General features: G+C 39.0%; 2 protein-coding genes across 2 annotated transcripts; both read left to right on the forward strand.

The window, feature by feature from the left end:
* Positions 1-4,628: 4,628 nt before the first annotated feature.
* Positions 4,629-21,379, forward strand: LOC122642462 (cytochrome b561 and DOMON domain-containing protein At2g04850). Its single transcript, XM_043835947.1, has 2 exons — positions 4,629-6,009; positions 21,369-21,379. Exon 1 carries the CDS (start codon positions 4,769-4,771, stop codon positions 5,993-5,995), a length of 1,227 nt encoding a protein of 408 aa, XP_043691882.1. The 5' UTR covers positions 4,629-4,768; the 3' UTR covers positions 5,996-6,009; positions 21,369-21,379.
* On the forward strand, positions 19,334-21,309 carry LOC122642461 (U-box domain-containing protein 4-like). Its single transcript, XM_043835946.1, has 2 exons — positions 19,334-20,714; positions 20,985-21,309. Exons 1-2 carry the CDS (start codon positions 19,374-19,376, stop codon positions 21,048-21,050), a joined length of 1,407 nt encoding a protein of 468 aa, XP_043691881.1. The 5' UTR covers positions 19,334-19,373; the 3' UTR covers positions 21,051-21,309.
* Positions 21,380-26,193: the final 4,814 nt, after the last annotated feature.

Below are 26,193 nucleotides of genomic sequence, written 5' to 3' on the forward strand. Positions count from 1 at the left end.
TGGTCAGGATTGGATTTTTAAAGCCCCGAGTCAAGGTTGGGTTGGGCCCTGAGCCCAGCTAAGGGGACTCAGAGTTGGGCTAGAGTTTCATAAAGCCCGATCCAACCCGACCCTGTTGCAGCCCTAGCTATGAGTTTGTTTCCTAGTCAGTGAGGGTTTGATATCGACTTCAACCTCAAATTAGGTCCACCACTGGAAACTGAAGGATCTGAAAATCCCATTGAGAATAAAGGTTTTAGTGCATGTAACACCATCGGAGAACCTAATGGTAAGGTTTGCATAACCAACATTGACTGTAACTTGTTTGTGGTCTCAGTCGATGTTCTCGGGTACTTGATTCGTTTTTCTGTCACATTCTTCTCCGACGACGTTTGCAAATCGCCACAGTAGCAACGGATAAAGTGGAGGGCTGTTCAACGATGAAGATGCCTTCCCTTTACTACTACCCTTAAAGAGTAGTTTGGGCATTTAGGAGTTTTCTAACCCATGACGCCATCACTAAACCGTGACTGACTAATGGACATGGGCTGGTTGTAAGAAATCTTAAAATGTAAAAGGGGTTCAAGTAATAGTTTCAAACTTGGGGGTGTCAAACAATCGATAATACATGGGTGTACAAGTAATTTACCCTAATAAGAAACAGGAAAAAGATAATAAAATTTGAATAAAACATGCTGCATCTCTCTCTATACACACTCTTTCATCTCAACCTTGTGGACCTACACCATTGGTATCATACCAATTAAATTGGGGGGTTGGGGGACTCTGTTAATGATAGTAAATGAATGTATTACTTCTAATGAATGATGCACTATACTTGTGGCATGTGGGATGGTACTACTTATAACTTTGGAGTTGGATCCTCGGTGGGTAGGAATTGTACGGCCATCATACTGTACGCAACTCCCAGGTTGCCACCTCAACATAGATGCCCATCCAATGCCCAACCATTGGATGGGCATCAAGCTTATTTCAAATTTGAATTTTGAGTAGCATTTTTTAGGAGTTTGATGGCCAATCAATGGATGGGCATCTGTGCTGAGGTGGTAACCTAGGAGTTGCACATAGCACGATGGCCTCACAACCCAGGCCGCAGAGGAGCCCAATCTTATAATTTTTATCTAGTACCATATAAGATTAAGTTTTCTTTGTGACCATGTGATTAGACTCATATGTCATCATTAACTCCCATATCTTTACCAAAAAAAAAAAAAAAAACTCCCATACTAGGGATTCCTTCTTCACTATGGATGAAGGGAAACTCGATCTTACTTATATCTAATTTTTTAAAGAATAATCTTATTTCCCAATACATAACTTTTACTTGTTAAACCCTAATTCAAAATGTTACCAAAATATAAAAATTAAATTAAAACCTAACGCAAAATAATTAGTATTATTTAAAGATATTTATTGTTATTATTGTTTTCAATTAAAATTGTATTTTATTGTAAATATTTACGTATGTAAGATTTATGTCCAATTCCTCGTAACATTCGGTATCTTGGATTAATGTCATTTTCAAAATCAATAAAAAAAATAAAAGATTGGACAAGAAATTGATACCTTGTCGAATGACCCTTGCGCTAAGCACAACCAGGGGCATCAACATGGATGAAATTTTTTTATTTCAAGAGGGGAAGGGACGGTAAATTTATGCAGTCCTATATTTGGGGCACAAGGGCCACGCGATCAGGCAAATATCTTTTTTCTCTAAAATGATATAGTAAACAAAGGTGCTCACCAAATCTCATTTTGTATTCTTTTGCAATATGAAAACAAAACCTAAACAATATTATGATGCGGTTTAGATTCAATTAGATGCTCTCCTACCTACCCTTGACTAGCAGCTATTCACATTTTCAAATACAAGTGATGTAGGGATTTACAGACCCTTTTCAATCATACATATGCCCACATGGATTTGGAACACCATAACTGAAAATCATAAATAACATACCTTGATTAACGGCGGTTATAGTCAATCCCCAAGCTTTTTCCTTCCCTTTAGCCTTCCACAGCCTTTTCACTGTTTCTCCCATGAGTAGGAATTCAAAACAACAAGTGACGGTTGTGGGGACCTTAGGGTTGAATATATATTATATCCTCCCTGACCCTAACCACACTCCCAAAATGTGTAAGGTCAGTTATACCCCTGACTTAAACCTAGAATGAATTATTGATATTTACCTTATGGGCCCAATAAAGATGAAATATATTAATGAAGCCCAAAACCCAACAATCTCCCACTAGGGCAAAATTAATACACATATCTTTATTGGAATTGACCATAATCCTATTTCACTCAAAATACTTTGATTCTTATTAACACCCACTTGTGTCGAACGACAACAGAAGATATGCCTCAATATACGGCATACAATTTTCTGTCATCATAGCCACAAATGACCTATTAACTCGAACCTCTTTGGGTATATGTACCAACAAGGAAACAAGAGCATAACAGGTGATCAGCAAGTACATGCTCATTTCCTCGTAGGTCCTTTACCTTGAAAATCCTCGCATGTAGTACACTTTGATATTAACTCATACTTGGGCTAAACAACCATGAACTGGAGTTAACACCATACTTTGGCTTACCGCCCACGACTTTATCCATCATTTTAAAAGAACTTTGGCTTTATACAGCTTATGGCTAATCGCCACTTCATTATCTTTAGCTAAATACCGCCTATGGTTGACTGTCATTTTGTTATCCTAGGCTAAATATTACCATCGTGTACATATAAGACATGTCATGCAATAATGTACTAAGAAACCATAACCAATAATTGCATCAAGATGGCAGGAAATACAAAACACTGATTAAACAAAGAGCTCAAATAACAATCAAAAGGGGAGCAACATCCTCCCACTAAACCGACATATCATGAACATGACAGTCATAATCGTCAAAACAACACAGACTCCCACTAAACCTTGGGAATCACACTGCCATCACTTAAACAAACATTACAAGTACTATGTTGTTTGATGCCTCCATGAATCTAGGGACTTTTGGTCACACACTACTAGTTGGTCTCCTAACAACAAGACCTCAGAGAAAACCCTATAGATCGAAACCATGGAAAAGATTCAGTCACCAACTCCCCAGCAGGGACATGAATACCATCGACCTCTCCTTTAGTTACCTTTTCTCTGACAGGAAGATACTTTGTCACTACACGTCTTAAGCTGTTTGCCTTTCGACGTTCCTTTGGGTAGGTAATTTTGCAGAACTCTTGTCTCACCACAACCACAAGGGTTTACGGACAGAGTCAGCAACCTTTTGTTCTGCAATAAATCCCTAACCATACACCCCATTCTATCGCCTCAAAACGCCATCACGCTTCTTACATGGTAGATAGAGCAACCACAGTCTTAACCGTCTACTTGACATCTTTCCATTTCCCTATAGAACTCCTCCAACCATCAAGTAGACACAACCAGAGATCGATTCCATGTCATCAGTTCAACCATTGGAGTCTGAATCGGATTATCCGGCTATCCCAAGTCTGTCATCTCTTCTGTGGGCTAACCCGAAATCCCTAGCACTTAATAAGTACCGCACTACTTTCTTAGCTGCGGTTCAAAGACCCAGTCCTACACCATGGGGTTGGCCAAGTGACAAATAAAACTTAAAAAATCTAGTGAAATAATGAATTTTTTCTAAGAAGAAATGAACCGCGAAAAAATGAAAGGAATATAAATCAAAGTTTGAAAATTTTAAAATGTTGCTCACCAATCTCGATCATTTCCTAGATATTCACGGGTGGTCAAAATTACCACATCACCTTCCATGGCCAAAACTTTATGCCAATCTAAAGACACCATCTAGAACTACTAGTCTATAAAAAGTTGTCTTCCTTCGATGTGGCAAAACTCGATGCTAGTCTAGAGATACCAAGAAAAAAAAAATTGGAAAAAAAGTTATCGATGCCCTCCCATGTATGAAGAATTTTTATCCTAACCCTGTTACTGCACGGTGCAGTGCTGCATCATGCGATGGCTGCAAAGGCCATGTGCACCATGTGGGGCCCACTATGCCACATGGCCTCTGCAGCGCCGCACGATGCAGCACTGCACCGTGCAGTAACAGGAGAGGATAACGATCCCATGTATGAAACCATTCCATCACACCGCTCAGGAACCCTATCCCAAAAATCTTTTAACTTTTTTAGGGAGAGTGGGAGGGGGGATATGAGTAGCTCAATTGGTTATGCTTATGGACCACCCCAAATCAATGTCCATTATGACATTATTGGCATTTACCATCCAATTCGACCAGCCCCATTAACTTAGCTTCAAAGTGAAGTTCATCCTTAACCTCAAAAATGGTAGTGAGCAGTGACAACAATTAATGATCTTTCTTCCAAATTCCCTTCACCTCCTCAGTCTTCTGAAAACGACTTAGAAAGAAGAACATAGTACCAGTTTATATGAACAAAATCCAAAAAATATTACAAAAATCAGTGAAGTCTCCACACATGATCAGCTATGATGAGAGAGTCTGTTCACTTCAATTCTTTTATCACCCACTGACCACTACCACCAACCGAATATAACAAATCAATCACATACTTATTCACAGATATGGTGTATTGTGTGTCCATTGCTTACCTTCAACGTTAAGCACTCCCCAAGTCTCAACAACTGAATTCATTCACGACTTTAAACAAACATACAACGCGCATAAAGATAACACACCCTTCCTTTCACTTTCACTATCATAGTTCCTTGCAGACCTGCACAGAACTTTCTTCTATCCATGGAGGACAACTCACAACTCACAACCATGGTCATGTTGCTCCTCCTGCTTCTCTTCCTTTCGGAGTCCAAAATGGCGACTGCGGCTCACTGTACCACCATTACACCCACCAAGACATATCAGAAGTGCATGACACTACCTACCCAGGAAGCCTCCATTGCATGGACCTTTTATCCTCACAATGCCACCCTCGATCTCGTCTTCTTCGGGAACTTCATCTCCCCCTCTGGTTGGGTTGCTTGGGGAATCAACCCTTCTACTCCGGAGATGACCGGCACCCGCGCCCTCATCGCCTTCCCCGACCCCAACTCCGGCGTAATCATTGTCCTTCCGTACATCCTCGACCCCACCGTGAAGCTCCAACGCTCACCTCTCCTCTCTCACACACTCGACACCCACCTCCTCTCTTCCTCCGCCGCCCTCTTCAGCGGCCGTACCGCCACCGTACACGACGGCGCCTCCGTCCAAATCTACGCCACACTGAAGCTCGTCCCAAACAAGACCAAGATCCACCACGTCTGGAATCGGGGCCTCTACGTGCAGGGCTATTCCCCAACCATCCATCCCACCACAGCTAACGACCTCTCCTCCGTTGCCACCATCGACGTCTTGTCAGGCGCCGCCTCCGCAAGACACAACGACATCAAAACCCTGAAAACCGTGCACGGCATCCTGAATGCCGTCACTTGGGGGTTCTTGCTGCCCGTGGGAGTCGTCACGGCGAGATACCTCCGACACATAAACGCATTGGGGCCTGCTTGGTTCTATGCTCACGCGGGTATTCAGCTATCGGCGTTCCTGATTGGTACCGCAGGGTTCGCCATTGGAGTCCGGCTTGGGGCTTTGTCTCCAGGAGTGGAGTATGGTATCCACCGGAAGCTTGGATTTGCGGCATTTTGCTTGGCGAGTTTGCAGACATTGGCATTGTTGTTTAGGCCCAAGACTACAAACAAGTTTCGCAAGTACTGGAAGTCATATCACCATTTTGTTGGGTATGGATGTGTGGTGTTGGGGGTTGTGAATGTGTTTCAGGGTTTTGATGTGATGGGTATTAGCAGGTCTTATGCTAAGTTGGGTTACTGTTTGGCTCTGTCTACCTTGATCGGAGTTTGTATAGCTTTGGAGGTGAATGGGTGGGTGGTTTTCTGCAGGAAATCCAAGGAGGAGAAGATGAGGAGGGAAGGATTGGTGGGGACACTTGAAAAAGACAATGCAAGCCATAATTGAGTGTTTTTTTTTTTGTTAATTTTATTTTTTGAGATGAGCTTAATGGATAACTTTTGTTTATTACATTATTTTTCTGTTTTTTTTTTTTTCTTTCTGAATTTTGAATTGGACAACGAAGGTAAAAGATTAGGCAAACATTGAAGTCTTAAAACTCGGTTATCATGAATTTATTTTTCTCTTTCTCTTCTTCTAAAGAATTTTTGTTTCTCATATTTGAACATTAAAGTCATTTTTATGTTATTTTCTTTATGGGAAAGGTTTTCATGCACGACCACATTAGAGGTAACAATCTTTGATAATTAAATGGGGTTTGACCCAAGGGGTTAGCAAAGCTGGCTTGGAGGGGACATGAGACTCCGTCTAAGGAAATGGAATAATTCATTATCCCATTGGGTTCATAAATTCCTCCTAGGTTTTAGTATTTTCTAAATTGGCCTTTAAGATTCCATTTGCTTGGCTGCCAGGCCTTATTGTAGGAACATTCCTGCTACTAGTGTAGCAGCAAAATTTCATCCTAATTAAATGGGGTTTGTTATTTCGACAACCTCATGTAAGAGGTGGGATAGGACAGTGCACAGTTATGCACAAAACCTTTTGCCTTTTATATGATTGCAAAATCTCCACAAATTCAAATAATATAAAATTTGAAAATAAAAAGGGAAAAGGAGATCAGAAAAACTTACTTGGAAAAAGATCTTTGTCGGTTTGCATGCAATTTGGGCCCAAACATAGGACCGTGTGAAAAGATCGTCCAACCAATAGTTGCCTAGTGCAATTGGTGAGCCTGGGTGCGGTACATGCCCATGGTCATCAGGAGGTCTCGAGTTCGAGTCTCCTGGCTGGTACCTTACCCCCTCCCTAGTCCCCCGCTCCCAATTCCAAAAAAAAAAAAAAGTGTAATTTATCTTTCATTTCTCCTCTACTTTGAATATGGGATCATGTAGATGATACCTTTTTCAAGAACACCATTAGTGTGGCGTGCACATTCTTTCCCACACTGTCGAATATCTAGAAAGAACTAACCAAAGTTTGATGTATAGAGGTTTTTTTTTCCATTGTTTGGATGGATGTATTCATTTTATGAAAATCAGTATAATATGAAAAACTCATTTAAGTGGTCCATCCTCTGTAAGTTTATCAAGGTGGTTCATCTCATTGTACCAAGTGGGATGATGATGTGGTAATTCTGACTATTGAATGGTTACCACATGTTTTGAATTAATCGTATGTCAGATTTTTTAGTTTAATTCAATTAAACTCTCTTGTGTATTGCATGATCTCCATGTTTGTTCATACACGTTGATAATATAGTCTTGAGTTTCAGACATTTATTATCCCACTTGGGAAACTCTATGGGCTGAATTTTATGCGAAACATTGTACCTTGAGGTCTACTTTAAAAAACAAAAAAAAATTGATCGAAGCGCTATATCTTGTGAATCATGAATATGCAGAAAATGATTTCCTAATCAATTACTTAATTTGAAACTTTCTTATGTTTTTCTTGTCTTCCTAATGGAAGAAAAAATGCAATTTCAAAATGGGTAAAGGAATGTTGGGCAGTTAAAAAGCGTCATATAACGAACCTATGTGTTGCAGAGATGAGGATGTTAAGATAGATGTATGGTAAAACTAAGAAGGATAAAGTGAGAAACGAATGTATTAGAGCTGATGTGGGAGTCGCCCCAATCAACGACAAGCTTTGAGAATGTCGTCTGAGGTAGTTTGGCAATGTGCAACGGAGGTCTAGGGACGCTTAGTAAAGAGGAGTGATCTAATTTCGATTGAATGAGCTAAACGAGTTAGGAGCAAGCCTAAAATTACCATATGTGAGGTTGTGAAGAATGACACGCATAACCTTGGTCTTGTGTCAAGTATGACCTCAAATAGAGCCTATTGGAGAGCATGGATCCACGTCGTTGACACCACGTAGCAGAGATTTTCCTGGGCTATCCTCTTTCCTCTTACTTTCATCTTTCATTTTTGATCTCTCACTTTTCTTGTCTCGTTTCTTCATTTCTATTCTTCATTCCTCTTACTTTCATTTCCTTTATGTGAATCTGAGTTTTCCCAACTTTGTTTGAAAAGATCCATGTGGCCAACCCCATTTAATTGAGATAAGACTGAGTTGTTGTTGTTATTGTTGTTATTGTAAGCACTTCCCTTATATTCACTCATTTCTCCTTTCTTGATCTCTCATTTAAATATATAGTTTCGCTCCCTGCTATCTATCGGCTTAGAGGTGGTTCCATTCTTAATCTTTTCATTTCCTTGTTTAATGATATATCTATGTTTCTATGTGTTTGTAAGTGATTTTTAGTATTATTGGCATCACTATGTACTTTATTTGGATTCATAGATATCAGGTCATGTTTAATCAATCCATTCTTAACCTAATCCTTATCTTTCCTTATCTTCTCCACCACTCCTTTGGTGTCTTCTTCTTTCTCCTTTTCTGAGTGTTTGGACTTGCCTTCTGCCCATCCGCCTACTGTTATTAATGATGCCAATTTATCAATACTTTAACGGAGGCAAGTTAGGCTTTCTTGTTATTTATTAAAAAAACAAAAAACAGTGTATGTATCTTTGAATGGATTATAGAAGGAAAAAATTCTTCTACAGTGCCCTAATATGGTGATGTATTGTTGTGTGGGCTTGAGAGCTCAACACATGGAAGATGCGACATTCAACAGTGCCAAGTTGGAGAAGAAAGAAAAGAAAAAAAAAAAAAACTTTGCAATGTATATAAATCCCTAAAAAAGGGTGTATACCATGTGCATGAGGCTCTCGCCACTTCGGGGTTTAGGGAGGGTCATAATGTACGCAGCCATTACCCCTGATTTCACAGAGAAACTATTTCCAAACTTGAACTTGTGATCACTTGGTCACAATGGAGCAATCTTACTGTTGCACTAAGGCCCACCCTCTATATAAATCCCTCATCCTTTCAAAATATAGAGATTGCTCTTTGATTTTATTTTACATGCAACCACCCTCATAAACAGTTTTTTCATGTAAAACTCCATAGTAGATGGTAAGACCATGGTCAATCCATCTGGTGCACCGGCCCAACCTGCCTTCATTCTAGAGGTCTAAGTGTTTGGTGATTAAATCATTTGCACTCTCCCGATCGAATTAATGGTGAGAGCCCTTTCTAAAGTTCGTGGATCTCTTCGACAATTCAACTGTTTCAACCATTAACACAGTTCAATGTTTTGTAAATCTGATTTAAATTATTTTCAGTAATCCATAAGTTAAAATAGCTAAAAAGGAGACAAGTTGAGTTTCTAGGGATGAACATGTTCACATGGTAAACTAGAGTATTGAAAAATTGTTATGTGCACCTTGTCACATGGTATGTATCAAAATTCCAATAATTTCTCTGGTGAGAGAAAGAAGATCGGCGACCTCCCAATTATGCCAAGAGTCCCTTGCTTCGTCAGTAAAATATATTTATCTCATATCTTATTTTATCTTTTTCTCACTTTTATTTTCCTTCTTTCCTCTCATTTGCTCGTATAAAAAAATTTACTACTACTACTAACAGGATTGTAAGTGAATGATTTGGATGAAGGAGGGCTGATATGAGAGGGTAAATAATTAAATTTTGAGTCGAAAATTTACATATGACCAATCCAATTATTCTCTATATATCCCAACGTTAGAAATTAGAATGGCTGAATCATCCTTCCATGTGACACAATTAGGTGTGCAAATAAACTTTTGTCAAAAGAGATCTTGAGATTTTTTTTTTTGGCAAAAGTTTTCATATACAACTATGCATGTACACGATCGACATTAAATATAGTCAGATTAACATAATTACCTATCCAAAATGACAAAAGCACCCCTATCCACCCTATTTAATTGAATTGCCAGGAGAATCTCCCTTGTATGCATACCTTCTCCTTCTTATTTTTTAAAGTATTAGTTTCCTACAAAAAATTGTGACTTCAAGCTTCTTATTATGAATGGTAGCTGGAGATATAGAAAGGTTGAAAGCTAACTTGGAAAGAGATGTGAGGAAGTGATTGAAGGTTTCATAACACATACATACATACACACACACACAAACACAAGTTTTAGGGGTTGGGATTTCTCCAATCGGATGTATACGAAAGGGATCCTATGGTTGAATTTCCCCAATCGAAAAAAAATTATATAAGTTTTAGACAAAAGATTCGTTGATTAGCAATGCAAAATAAAATCTTTTTGGACACTAACTAGAAGTAGAATAATTACTAATTACTCTTCCCTATATAAAGGGTATCTAAATTTCTCTTATACGTACTCAAGATTTTGTCTCCAAAATACCATCTGCTTGTCGTGATCTGCCTAACCAACAAACCCTTATCCTAAGCTTTATATTTAAAAAAAAAAAAATAAAAATTCATATGACCCTTCCAATTAATAAAATCCAATTTTTTAAAATTCCTTTTAGGTTTGAAAGTGGCTGACATCACATGAGGGGATAGTCTTTATCCTTTATACCAGAAAGCATTCATACCTGCAAAATCCTTTGTTTTTTCTTTGACCTCAATCAAAATTTTGTTGACCAAAAACTATTCCATTTTTTATGGCCTATTTCTGCACAAATACAATAGTTTATATCTGTCTCAGAAGGCATTCATACTAGTAAGATCCCAAATCTTATTATTATTATTATTTTTTAATTGTGCTGATGGCCATCAAGCTAAATTTGATTAATCAAAACTAAACTTTCTTTTTTGGCCTTAGCTGCCTCTACTGCACAAATACAATATTCTATAAAGTCAAAGAAAGTCTTGTGAAGGAATTGGATTGAAATGAGTAGAGGAGATGACAAAGTGAAGCATCACTTCACCCACCCTTTTTAAAAAGTTTGGGTTAGTAATAATCAAAGGCAATTAAGGTTGATGGGTGAAATTTAGGCACTCCTAACTTGTCCCATGAACCACAATGCTTCCTGACCTGCCCTTTTGGCTTTGAATGACTTTCCCAAATGCAATATGCACGCTTAGAACTGTGGTTAATAATTAAGCTTTTAGGAGTCTTAAGACTCTTAACATTAAATGATTAAATGCTTTCTTTGCCCCACTTGATGAACCCACTTTCTGTAATGCCCTTTTTCTTTGGATACTAAACGTGCTTATTTGTATCTAATGTCATTTTCTCTTACTTGCTTGATAAGTCAATTTTCCATTCCAAATATTGACAGGTTGCAGCACTAGGAAAAAGGAAGATAATGAGTCTTGGTTCTCCTAAGTTATCATAAACCTTGTAAGTGCCAAATCTAAAGTCAAATTAATAGCATGAATGGCTTAATTTTCTTCTCAATTTTTTTTTGTGATTCTTCTAATCTTTCATTAGTGTATAGCTTCATATGTTTTGTCTCGTTTAAATATTTTACCATTCTAAAAACCGGGGGGAAAATGTTTTATTTTCCATTGTGAGTTTATTTTAAATAGTTTTAGAGCTTGGTAGTTCAATGAATGGTTAAAGGGAAAGTAAATTTTGTTAAATAAAGTAGGAAAGCATACTAAATATTATCACATCGTATCCTATATAAATCTAAAACCTTAAGTATTAAGTGGGGATAGTTTGTACAGTATATGAATCCACCAAGGACATAAACTAATTGATGCGGGACTTGTTGGCGACAATGGAAGCGGAAGCGGTACGATACTAGATACATAAAAAAATTATAGAAACAATATCTCTATGAACACATTTGATAACAAATCAATCATTGGGATAAATAGGTTACCTAGAACGCACTAATGATACAACATGTTGACATCGAAATCCTCCTTTCGCAATCCGATTCCGGTCCAACGCAATCTTGCACCATTATGGAACTAGAAGACAAGGGAGGTTAGCGCTCCTGAGTGCGTCCCCAGGGGAGATCCCTCCGATGCCTAAGTCAGAATTCAATGTAAATCAACAGCTAAGAGAAGGGGCCGGAGATGGGGAGCTAATCGAGTTCTGGAGTGCCATTGGCCAATGACCAAAGTTGAATATCTCTCTCTTGCTAGGGTTCTAGAAGGGCTTAGAACTTTAGAACCTACCTTTCTTCCTTCTGTCTCTCTTCAAATATCCCGTCTTATCTTTCCTCAAATGTCTTTTTTTGCCCTCCCCCTCTTAGGGTTACGTAGTCTCCAAGGCAAATTGGTGAACTGATCTGGGGACCATTTAATCGAATTGGCAGCATTTGTCAGCGATTGTGCCCCTGGCGGTCTACGTGTAAAGTTCATCTGCGCGTGTTCTTATCGTTGAGCCTTGGTCGAGGATCCGATTGGACCGCAAGCGTCTTTTTCTTCTGAGTCGATTTTTTTGTCCAACTTTGTCATACGTATTTGACTGGCATTGGAGGTTGAATGGACCGTATCACAACACAAGAGTATGATCACCAAGGCTTTGCTCCAACTCCAATGGCAGAAACCCTAGTTTGTGGAAGAAAAAGACTTGTTTTTACACTCTCAATAACTCTTTCTCTAACTATTGAGAATAATTGTATATCACAACTAGGATTTGAACCAAACATCCTTTTAAATAGAAAAGCATTAATCAAGGGATTATAAATCAATGGTCAAGATCATATCAAATGGTGTGATCCTAAAGGGTAGTCCTTTAAATTATCCATATTTGTACAAAAAGAAATCTCTACACTTTAAGTTTATCTTAATTACACCAAAACAACATCTCTCCAAAAGGTGTAACCTGAAAACCCCTATGGTAGAAACTTCCATTACACTTTCTTTTCACACTACCAACATCCACAATGTACCATCACAAGTATGGAAACAAACGTCTCGCCAAAATTGCAAATGCATTACATAATTAACCATGAGTATTAAGACCAATGATCAACCAAAATTATTTGAAACTTCTTTCAAATAATAATATTCAACTAATATTATCGAGGTCCCAGATTTCGATCAATCATTATCCAATTACTCACATATTTGGATGTTCGAAATCTTATTGAAGAACACCCACATTCGTGTATATAGACCATATAACGAATGTCTGTTATGCAGTCAGTTTTGTCGGTAGACATCTACCATCAAAATTCTCCTTTTTGCGAATAAAATAGTAGTAAACCAAATCAAGAATTTTAAATGGATCAAGTTCAATACAGTTAAGTACCAATATTTATATTTCTATTTTAATATTCATGACAACCCTAGAATACAATGCCCTAGTTTATCTATAACTGTGAACTAATAACGGTAAAAGTGATCAATTGCATATTATTAAATCACAACAAACACATGAAGATCAAAATGTATTAATTAATTTAATCACATTAAATTAGATTTGATGGATACATATATCAAATATAATTAATCTAACAGGACTATATCTCTATAACATTCAACATCTCAACATTCCCCCTCACATATAGTTTTTTAACATATCTTATTCTATACGAAAACAAATAACTTACAGAGAGAATAAAGGATCTTGGGCTATGATACCATGTGTTTTTTTTTTTTTTTTGTCTTCTTATCCTTCTTCTCTTTTCTTGTTACTTTATTATTTTTTGGTTTAAGTCACCATCATCAACATAATTTTTTTAAACAATTTATATGTCTGAGTTCATAATGGAGAAGTATAGGAAAACAGCTGTCAAACTTATGCTTTTGAAACAAGAGCAAACAATCATATGAGTAGCAATTCAAATGCAAATTTGAATTCTTCTCATCGACCTGACATGTTTGCTCACTACCTAAGGCATTTGGTGAATTTATCTAAAATAACCTAAGGCATTTGGTGTCAAATCAGAACTTTATAATGTCACATGAAATGACCTCTTGTTCTTACAAAAAAAAAAAATGACCTCTTGTACTCTCCTCTGTTTCATCGTTCCACATTGGTGTGCTTGTTATCGCGATTCCTATTAAGTGTCTCCCAATGATTACTTGTTGAAAAAGTCCGATAAGAAAAGGTGCCTCATGATGTGTATATAACTGAATCGAACATAATAAAAAAAATTATAAATGAAAAAAATTGTGAAAGGACATGTACTACTGATAATATATCAGTCAATTTCTTTTATCATCGTTCATCCATCAATAAGCACTAATTCAATAAAATACACCTAGAGTTCAATTTACTCTTATTTTCTTGACAAACAATACACCCAAAGTTCGTTTAGAAGTCAAGTGAAAAATCAAGAATTTAAAAAGTATCCTGAGCAAGATATAGCTATTGGTACCGGGAAAAGTATAGGAGTATTATGGATCCAATGTTGTATGGGATAGACATTTATGATCATTGATAACTGTACTTTTCTTGTATCCATAATGCAAAAAAACAAATGTACTCTTTAAAAAATGATCCTATCATCTAAGGATGAAATATTTGAAACACCTTGCAAACTTGAGCAAAATGCTTCAAGCTGCCAAGAGGGAGAGAGAGAGAGCCCTTAGCCTAAAGAGTCCTCAATCTTTATATGCTCTTCCATCCTTGGCAGGGTTTTAAAAAGTGGAATTGGGATTTGGATCAATCTTGGTAGATTCTAATTCGAATCAACTATAATATGTTGATATCGATCTGATCCTATCATAAGCCAAGAATTGAAGTACATATCATCCAAAACCAAGACCAATCTCGGCTGATTTTGATCTGAACGATATGTTTGGCTATGTTTAGATGTCAAGAAAAGAAAATAAAAAATTTTGAATTTGAAAAGAGAGAGAGAAATAAATACATAAATCAATCATTGTACGTATCATCTTAATTTTTTTCTTACTATGTTTTTTCTTTTTTTGACATCCAAACATAGCCCTTGTTCCCAAATTTTATACATGAATTCTTTGGACTAAGATTTTATAAAATAAAAAAAATCCTTCCATTCAGAAATATCCCTTGAACCTGCATGTCTATTTTTATTTTCAGGGAAAAAGAACTTTATCTAGGATTGTGGCTTGTGCCAGCACTCTCATGAGTCTACCTCTCTCTTCTCCATATGAAAAGATATCTTTGCCCCTTATTTTGAGGAGGAGAGAGATAGACACATGGGAGCACTGGCATAGGCCTTACTCTTGGATAGAAAAGGATCTGGCTCCTCTCCAAGGAGCCCACTGCCCAGGGAGTGCCCAGAGAGGCATCCAACAGTTGGGGTGTACGACACACATCCTGAAGCGTACCCAATCTACCATCAGGATGTAGGCGGTATTGTCCAACGGCTGGATGCCTCTTGGACACTGGGCTCCCTAGAGAGGAGCTCAATCTGACAGAAAACTACTTCCCTTCTTTAATGTTTTGAACAAATGTGAAACTACTGGCCAGCACTGCCCGCCCATAGTTGATTAGTTGTTGGGAATTGTTTGGAATACCATGCAGATGGCAAGGGATATTTCTTGAATAGGACAGGCGTCAGTCACAGAGGACCATATATAGGAGGTGTCGTCCATACACTACGCCTCTAAGAGGTTGGGGGGGGAGGGGAACTATAGCTATACGATAGTGTGGCAAAAGCAGTAAAGCCCAATTTACACGGACGTTTATACGTGGCCACAAGTGTTCCACGTGGTTAGGTAAAGTTCGTTCGAAAAGACGAAGGTGACCCTGGAGACTGGAACTACTGGAGAGGGATTGCCGAAGGGATCCCATCCGATCCAACCTCTTCCTACAGACAGTCGTCGTAAAAACCGTGGACTTTGGGCAATAGACAGCCACCGCACACGTGATCAAAATGGGTTACCTTCGTAGACTGTGTACCAGAAAAGATATCTATCATCATTATTTATTCTGTCTATCTATAATAGTTTGTAGACACTAAGCAACACCAACTCAACGTCTCAACGTAACTCCAAACAAACGCGCTTCCTCCATGCATCTCATCCTGTATTTGCCCGTGTGGGAATTTGTCTACTATAGAGAGTGGTCTGTACTCTCTACCCTACTCTACTCCATGGAGGCGCCTGGAGCTCCGGTTGGTTTAATTAACAGCAAACACTTTTCAGAAGAGACTATTCAGTTACCGAGTTTTACTTTCACAAGAAAATTCTGACTGGAATTCCACTTACCAACTTTAACTTTCACAAGAAAATTCTGACGGCGCAGCGGAAAGGAGCTTTAGCCTTGACGGCCGATCCCGTCCTCAGACCGAACAATTCCTAGGAAATACCTTGGCCCCAAGGGTCGGATCCAATTAGGATTGAAGTTTAGGATTGAGTCTGGGTTAGTAGCCTTGGGTTAGGGTCGGGTTGGGCCTAAACCTAGTTAAGAGGACTCAGTATTGGGCAGGGGTTTTCAAAGGTCCGGCCCAATCCAATCCTATTGTAGTCCTAGTTCCCGCGTGGGTGTGAAATAGTTTGGCTTATTTAATCCAAACAAAAAAAAAAAAATCAAACAGTTGATCCGATTCAAAAAAATTAGTATACAACAACAGATTATTATTGTTATAAAGATTTGTTATTTTTCTAAGTATCACAAAATATCTATTCTACCACTTAGGCTAATGATATGTCCATTTCGACCCTTAGATAGAGAGGACACAAATTAGATTACCCACATTCAAATTTTAGAGTCTAATTCCATCAAATACCTCCTTTTGTATTGCCACATATCCCATGTATATCCATGCATGTGTACCAATACTCTAGAGTGTAGATACTATTGTACACCCTCCCAAGCCTTAATGGGAATTATCGATTTAGATTAAAAAATCATAAAAAATGGATGCATCAGATTTATCTTGTGATTTTTGAAAATATCACCTTCCATTGTCAAGATGTAACTACAAGACCTAGTTCTCACCTCCCCATTCCTCCTATAGAACATGATAGAATAAATAGGCAATGCACATAACTCTTTTCCTAATCATTTAAACTATTTCAACTTTAATTATTAATTTTATGGGAAAAAGAACGCTACCTAGTTATGAGATTTTCATCCTCTCAAGTGCAGTGCATTGTCCAGTGCACCTTTAAAGTGCATCAAACGATGGCCATTGCACTTGGGAGGATAAAAATTTCCTAGTTATGTGGTTCCTACTTCCAAACACGCAAAATTACCGTTCCACCCCCAATAAAATCTAAACTCCCATCCACGTTAAACCACTACGAGTGATCTCATTGGCCCCAACACTGGTGGAAGGGATACATCAGTGAGTGATTTCTTGCCCTAATTTTATTTGTAATCGAGACTTTAAGATTTAAAAATTAAAAAAATAATGTAAAATTTCTAAATAAATTTATATTTACGGAGACAGTTCTACGAGCAAGCGGTATAGAGGAGCACACCAATGAAATGTGATAGAATGATCCAACATCAATGTGTTGGTTGAAAAAGAGGGGAGTATTATGAGAAACCCTTCAAATAGGGAGGTATATATGAGATTCCACTTGGGAGAGAACATTAATGTGGGTGGGGGCATATAGTTTCATTTTTGAGCTGGCGTCGTGGATATCTTTTCCCCTTATAATTATTTTTCCTAAATTGGAGAAAATTTCTAAGGTAAACATACCACAAAAGGCACAACATGATCTGATAGTCCGTAGTGTCCAGATCACAAAAATTGAATAAAAGATTTGGAAGTACCCTGGATTGTTGATTTGTAATCTTCTTGGGTCCCCAAAGTACTGTTGTCTTCTAGACCACTAAAACCTTTATTTCTTTCCCTGATAATTCTTCTGAAAAAAAAAAAAAAGAGGCACCTTTGGACAAGTTCTTTTATACCTTTTTCACATAATAAATAAGGGGCATTGTTCTCTGTGCCACAGCGGAGGTTGCGCCCAGGCACATGGGGGTGGGCGCAATGATCATCTTGCCCCCCTAAGTGGCAGGCCCATGTGTCTAGGCGCAGCCTACGCTGCGGCATAGAGAACATTCTCCCTAAAAATTTAGGTTTGTCAATCGGTACGGTTTTGGTAATACGGTACGGTTTCAATACGGTACCAAAAAATAGGTACCCAATACCGATACCGTATCGTACCATTTAGGAATCCTATTTTCAATACTGCAACCGTACCGCTACGGTATGGTTTTGATACGATACGAAAATGGTATATATATAATACAAAAATGGTATAAATTCGATTTTTATAAACGATATGTATATGAAAACGGTATATATACAATACAAAAATGGTATGCATATAGTACGAAAACGGTACGATTTCATTTTTGCATGTTTACACCCCAAAACGATACTGTTACGATACAAATTCGATAAAATGGTACGGTTTCGATACACACCGATAGTATGACCATAAAAACCGTTATCGTACCGTACCGTGGTCAATACCGTTTGACCATACCATACCATTTTTGCAACGGTGCGATTTGGTGAGATTTTGCACGGGCAATTTCGATTTCGGTATATGATTTCGGTTCCAGATTGACACCCTTACCTAAAATAAAAAGATTTTTGCTTGCATTTTTGTAATTTCCTTCTATCCTCAATAAGGGAAAAATGAAAATCTTCTTACACTGCCTGATAGGAACCATCCCACTTTTTCCCTTCTCAAGACATGGTTCTCTATTTGAGAGTGTAGCCTTTACTAGTGCTCCTTATGTTTATCTCTCCTTATCCCTAAACAAGGGGTATAGATGTCTTTTTATTGAAAAGGACAAATATAAACACATGATTGCGCTATTTTAGTCAGACAGGCATAAATGTTCATCACAAATGACATAAACAACCCTGCCTCTTCTATTTGACAGAGTCGATGAAAAAGAATCTCTTGTGTACGAATACCTTTCCCTTTCATTTTTATAACTAATTTTAATTTTCAGGAGCAATCAGACAGATTCTATTGTAATCCTTGGAAAAAATCGAGGGCAAAACTTTAGTGTAAATCCGTATTGTGCAATAGCCCTTTGCAAATGCATTTCCCACAGTTGGATGGTCCAGATTTGATCTCTTTACTTTGCTTGATGTGAACGTCAACAATATCAAACAGCCTAGATGCAGCAACAAAGATGCCCTCACTCAGAATCGTCTGATCTGATCTCTCTATGTTTTCTGGAAGAATCAGAATCAGAGTCAGATCATCATGGATGATAGATTATGGATGACAGATAATATATTTTCATAAAAATATTAAAAAAGGGATATTTTCGTAAATCAACGCATCAAATCCAGAAAGGCTAAAAGACGACATATAAGTCGGAGAGTCCTATCGGAGGACCCACGTACCGTCGACCCCCACAAAAAATTAAAATTTTAAATTAAAGGTCAAAAGTGATGGTCTGTGTCACACCCTCGCACCCGCTCTTGAAGAATCGCCATTGTCGAATCTTTGGAGCTTCATATTTAACCAGTTTAGAAACGAACCTGAGAGATCAAACCAAATGTAATTTTTTTCTTCTTCTTCTACACTTCTAATGCTTTCCTTCCTTCCTTCTTCGTCTCCGTACGCCTTGAGCTGATCTTTCGTTCCGCCATGGTTTCGCTAGCAGGAGATAATCACTCCAATCGATTTCTCTCAACAACGCAGACTCATTACTCTTCCACCGCCATTTCTTCTCTTCATGGTTCTAAGGTTCAGAGGACTCCCGGTCGATCCATGCGAACGATTCGTTCAAATCTTTTCCAAAACGATTCTTGTCGCTCATTTCCTTCTGCTACCGACGGAAATTCCGCTGCCGTCTCCGAGAACTTGTCGGAATCTGTTATCGATTTCAGATTGAGAGAGCTCTCTGTGGAGAGCAACAAGCCAGTCAAGTTCTCCGTTGCGGAATCTGATCTCCTCGACCTTTCTCAAGCTTTCACTGATTTCTCTGTTTGCAGTAGTGACATCTCCGGAGAGTTGCAGAGGTTAGCTTGCCTTCCATCGCCTGATCATGTTCACAACCCTGACGCCGTTGATGTGGAATCCAATTCTAACAGTGAAACTTTCCTGGAGTCATGGTTAGGGTGTATGCAGCGCGAGAATATCTCCTCAGAAATCCTCGACAACGCTCCCCCGGTAAATCTTGAACCAGCCGTGAAGGCATGCGTTGAAGGTCTACAGTCTCCGTCCATTGCTATCAAACGCTTGGCCGCGGCGAAGCTACGTCTTCTCGCTAAGAATAGATCTGAGAATCGAGCTATCATTGGTAAATTCGGTGCTGTTCCTGCCTTGATTCCTCTCCTCCGCTGCAGTGACCCGTGGGCGCAGGAACATGCTGTAACAGCTCTTTTGAATCTCTCCCTCCATGAAGACAACAAAACCTTAATTACCGATGCCGGAGCTATAAAACCTCTCATTTACGTTCTTAAAACCGGCACCGAAGTGTCGAAGCAGAACGCTGCTTGTGCTCTGCTCAGTCTCGCGTTAATCGAAGACAACAAGATTTCAATCGGTGCATGCGGAGCTATACCACCCTTGGTTTCTCTGCTCCTGAACGGCTCCACTCGTGGGAAGAAAGACGCGCTTACCACGCTCTACAAGCTCTGTACGGTGCGGCAAAATAAAGAGAAGGCCGTCAGCGCCGGAGCCGTGAAACCACTCGTGGGGATGATTTCGGAGCAGGGGAGCGGTTTGGCGGAGAAGGCTATGGTGGTTTTGAGTAGTTTGGCCGCTATTCAAGAGGGCAAAACGGCCATTGTCGAGGAAGGAGGGATTCCGGTTTTGGTTGAAGCCATCGAGGACGGATCGATCAAAGGGAAGGAGTTCGCTGTCTTAACGCTCCTGCTACTTTGTGCAGACAGTGTGCGGAATAGGGGGTTGTTGGTTAGGGAAGGTGGAATCCCTCCGTTGGTCGCCCTCTCTCAGTCGGGAAGCGCTCGAGCGAAGCACAAGGTAAAAATTATAGTTTGGGGTTTTCTTACTCTCTATTTAGGGTTTCTAATAACTGAAATTTTGGTAGCGAATTTCGATTGCAACTTGAAAAGCTTTCGGGTTATTAGCCCAATTTGATTTGCTCAATTTCTTCCTGTGTAGCTCACAAAATCTTTGTTTCAGCCAATTAAAGTTCTTGCCTGTGTTGTTCACAAAATCCTTGTTTTTTCCCTTCTTCTAATTCAGAGATGAGTTGATTCTAACTTTGACTTTGGTTGTGTGACTCCACAGGCTGAAACATTACTTGGGTATCTGAGAGAACCGAGGGAAGAGGCATCCTCTTCTAATCCTGTGTAGTGGTAATGAAATTCATAAGTGGGTTCTTGTCTTCCTGACTGTGTACATAGCTGAGTGAGTGATCTTCTCATGGTTTTGTTTGTACAGTCTGTGAACTGACTTAGGTTTTGTCTTAAACTAAAACTAGATGTTGAGTGTTTTATGTCTTGGTGGGTGATCCTGGGTTTTGTATGGGAGATCCAAATTTCTACTGAAACACATAAAAGAGTTTTGGTTTAGGCCTTACAAGATCGATCTTAGAAACTGTGTTCCAGTAGGTCCATAGCAGGGAAGGAGTGAGAAATGGAACTAGAAGGGCTGGAGTTATATTTGTTATAGATTTTTGTGTGTGTTGGTGCTGGGTGATATAATCATATATAAATGTGTTGTGTGACTTGTGTCTTTCGTTGATCTATCCTTCCTTGTTGACCAGATGATTAGATCCTTATCCAATCCATATTTCTTTCTCTGAATCCGCTTCCATAAATTATATTGTGAAATCAGGAACATCTATGGACTTTTTGACCCAAGAAAGTGATATAGGTGGTGGGTTCCTATTGGATCCAGAGGTCACTATACTCGCAACCACCATGACAGCACCAAACTACCTTCAGTTTTCTTCAAATCCGTCCTCGGCTGCAGTGATTGTAGTGGAATTACTCTCCTGGGTGAAGAAATTTTTTCTTCCTTTCTCAAGTGAGGCTTTCTCAGCACCACAGTTTGTCTGCTGTTTATTTATGGGGATAGTATATCTCTAGACCAACGGTTTTCTGCGCCCAAGGTTTTAAATAACGGTAGTGATAACGGTATTAGTCTTACCGTGTAATGATATCGATGTGGATCCGTTGTATCGGATTCAATTTGACAGTTTTGGCCTCAATTTTGGTAAGAGATTTATTTTCTCAACATTCTACCCCAATAAGAACCGGTAGGTATCAGTATAGGGATCAATTGATATGCGTGATCCGATTCTAATACTTAGAACCCATTGACTTGCTATTTTTATTCATTTATATTTTCGCAAAAAAATGGCTAACCAACTCACAAGGGTTTTGATCCTTTTACAATTTCCGGTTCTGTTTGAGCTCATCATTAATTTAAACGAGATGTTTGTTTTGTTCTAAGGTTCTAAATCTCGGTTTCGATGTCAATTTTGACCCTGGCCGAAGCTGAGATTTTCCAGGTTTAGTTGAGCCCTGGTTTTTTTGGGGCAAAACTCGACGTGTCATGGGCTGGTTAAAACTAGTCTATAGCAGTTTTGCAAAAAAGGTTCCAATTTTATCGGAGGGAGAAAACGCCATCGTGATCATAACCGTCTTGGGGCATCTGGAATGACTCCTTTGCCTCCTTGTAAAGGCAGAAATTTCGGGCGCCCAAGGCGGTTATGTGTCTAGGCGTGGTCGTACACTTAGCACATGACCGGATAGCGTTCTATTCCCTTTTATCGGATGTTTCCATTTTAAAAAGATGTTTTGAAACAATAAAACTTGAGAAAAGGTGCGTTGGGCTCCTCTGTAGCGCGGCAAGGAGTGTAGCGTATATCCTACGGTTCATAGTGTTTGGGCATGCAACCCAACACCTCACCTGTGTGTTGGGTTGCATGCTCGAACACTGCGGGCTATCGAATGGTGTGCTACAAATCATTTCACCCTAGGGTGCCCAACATGTGTGATCCGGTCTCTTCTTCGTAAAAGATCCTATTGTCCTCTTGTGAGCCAACCTTATGAATCTGTGATTGATGTATGATGTTAGTTTATTGAAAGTTGGTGACATGCCCAATCCTCTCCCATAAAACTTATATTATTTGGAATCTTAAAGGAAGATTTTATGAAAATACTCTTCGGACCAAACAAAAAAATTCTAGGAACTGAACTTAGACTCCAACTCATCATTTTGACATTCAGCCGAATCCCCACAAATAATTGTACATTCCATGTACTATGGTCCAATTGCTTTGTAACTCCAACTTTTCAAACTATTATTTGAAGGGACAATTTCTTAGATTTACTTAGATAATAACGAAAATCATAAGATAAGTAAGTTTCAAATTTGTTTTACCTCCATTATTTTCCATTTTGAAAATATTTATTTAATCTTCAAAGTTGATTAATACTCATGTCATGTAAGAATAAAATAAAAAATAAAATTAAACTTTCAAAATTATTCTAAATATCTGTTTTTTAAAAAACAATGGGGAAATACGACAGAAGGGTCGCCATAACTTTTTCTACTTTTTTTGTTTTGTTTTGTTTTGTTTTTAATTGTTTCTTTAACTTTTGTTTTGTTTTGTTTTTATTTTAAAAAAATTTATTAAATCCCCTGAAAATGGTGCGACACTCAGAACACCCCTTCTACACTAACCGTGTATAGTCTACTGTTAATTATTGTTATAAAAGAACTATTTTATCCTTGTACTAAAACTTTAAAATTAAATTTACAATACTACCATTTTCTTCATCTTCAACCTAAAATACTCCATCGCCTGTGCTTCGCCGGCAACACCGCCATCGCCGCCTCTGCTTCACCCTGCAACACCGCCGTCGCCGCCAGCTGACGAGAATGCACACCACACCTCCAGGGAGCGGCATCGGCACATCGGCATGTCTCCTGAACAGAAACTGATTGCAAGTTTTGAAAAAATGAAAACAAATTGGAATCATAAATTAATAACGAAGCCCTTTCCTATTTAAAAGTTCCAGCTTCCAAATCCTTATAAATTCTATCAATCTTATCTTTCGAAAGTTGAATCACAGATTCAGAAAGGAGGGAAAGGGGGATTGGAATGAGAGAATACTGAAAAGTTTTTTCCCTTTTACTTCGTTCTGCGCTGTTCTGTTCTTCTCCTTCTTCTAAAACCCTAGATTTGATTCAAATATGAACGAATCTCCATCTCCATCAATCTTGCCTTCAGATTGTAGATGCTAATGGGTCCGACTCTGATTCTGTCACCGACGACGAAGATCAGGTAAACTTTGTTATGGATTTGTTTGAACGACGACGCATACAACAATCGTATGTTATTGATAGCAGTAATGACTCGGCATCGGACCCGTTGGCCGAAACTCTTATAAATGAATCGAGTTTAGGGGTTCTTTAGGCTGGGAATCGTTATATGAATATCGATTACGTGGAGCTAGGGTTAGGGCTGGGTTTCACTGTACATGGTGAGGAGAATCAGAACTAGCTCCAAGAATTCAGAGCCTGAACCTCCGTTTTTGGTCATCGCGAGAACGACCCACCACCTCCGCCACCAATCGGGGTTGCAACAAAGCTGTCGGCAGCATTATCCGACTGCGGCCGAGAGATCTCAACAACATCTTCTCCGCCGATGGTTGCGCTTGGTTCGATGGTGGCTGCGCTGGTTCGATGGTTGCTGTGTTGGATGCACTGGCCGCCGATGGTTGCGCTCGGCCTCTCCATTACAACTGACGGAAGCAATTTTCATTCTTTTTAAATCAAAAGGGTAAAAATGTAACTTCACTTTTTTATTTGAGGAAGAACATGGATATTGGGGGTTTTAGATTTAAGGGTAAAATAGTAACTCTACACTAGTCAAGGGTAGTTTAGGGATTTAACAGTGTAAAACTAACAGTAGGGACTAACGTGAGTATAGGGCTCTAATGCAGGGGGTGATCCGAGTATCGATCCATTTTCAAGGGGTGTTTCATAAATTTTCTTTTATTTTTTATGACTAAGTTTCTTTCCACCAATTGTGAATGAGATTCCATTCACCGCGGGAGGGGGGGGGAGAGGGCGGGAATAGGTATTGTGAGGGTATTTTGGAACATATTAAAACCCTAGGTGGGGTTGGTGAATGAACCATCTTTTATTTTATTTTATTTTTTTAATATGTTTTTATCATTTTCTATTCCAACAATTAAAATGTACTGCCATTTGGATTCCATACTATAGCTTTTTTTTTTTTTTTTTTTTTGAGGGATAACAATCACTTTGATTTCTATTCCTACAATTAAGGTGCACTTTCATTGGATTTCACAATTTTTAAAACACTTAAACTAGGTTGGGGCAATTTTAAAAGTTTTCTTTTATTTCATTCTAACGTAATATGAGTACTAACCAACTTTGGGAATTAAGTAAATCTTTTTAAAATAAGAAGTAGTGGATGTAAAATAAATTTGTAAACCTAATTATCTTTTAATTTCCATTCTTATCTAGTAGATCTAAGTAGATGGAAATGATGGCCACGAGTTGGGAAAAAATCAGAGATCACAGACTTCCCATTGCAGCTAAGATTTTCAGGTCCAAAATAGAACACCAAAAAAGGAAAAAATCATCGAAAATTCCAATACCATTCATTTTAACTCATAAAACGAGCTGCAAAATAGGGATTTTGTTTCAAAGTAACTATCAAGGGCCAAAATTTACGACATTTCTTGACAATGATGTAGTTTGGTAGAGATTTCCAAGCTCCAAAGCTGAGAATTTGATGAAGAAAAGGAATAAATATTATAGGGCCCCAATATTATAAAGAGGGGGGGGGAGGGAAGGAGATTTGGGGCCTAGGATGGATTTGGCGGTGGTCGGTGACTCGGTGGGAGTACAGGGCAAAGGTGGTGGGGGTGGTAGGGGTAGGGGTGGAGAGGAGGACAACAGTGGGGGTGGCGTGAAGTTCAGGGGGTAGGGGTGGGCAGCAACAAGAGGTGTGGTTCAAGAAGAAGAAGTTAAAAGGCAAGTTGGTAATTTTAACTTCACTATTTTCAATTGAATAGATGATAAAGGTAAAATGGACTTTTCCATTCAACCACTAACAATAGGCTAACACCCTATTGACCTCTTTTATTCTAGTGAGCCTCTTTGGGCTGCAACATGGTCGGGCCTTTTAAAACCCCAATCCAATCTTGAGTCCCCTTAGCTGGGCTCAAACCCGGCCCGATCCGACCATGACTCAAGGCCAAAAAAATCCAACCTTGACCCTCCCTTAGGATCGGGCCGGGCTTACCCTAATTGCCCCTGACCATGGGAGGGGGGGGGGGGGGGAAGGGAGATGCATGGATTGGTCAGGCTGGGAAGAAGAATAAGAATAATAAAGAAAGAAATAAAAGAAAGAAAGAAAAAAGAAAAAAGAAGAAGACAAGGTCGGGTTGGGTTGGGCTCAGCCCGAGGCCTCGATCCTAACCTGGCTCGGCCCTGACTCAAGGTTGGA

The sequence above is a fragment of the Telopea speciosissima genome, chromosome 10 (assembly GCF_018873765.1).
Source record: "Telopea speciosissima isolate NSW1024214 ecotype Mountain lineage chromosome 10, Tspe_v1, whole genome shotgun sequence".
NCBI lineage: Eukaryota > Viridiplantae > Streptophyta > Magnoliopsida > Proteales > Proteaceae > Telopea > Telopea speciosissima.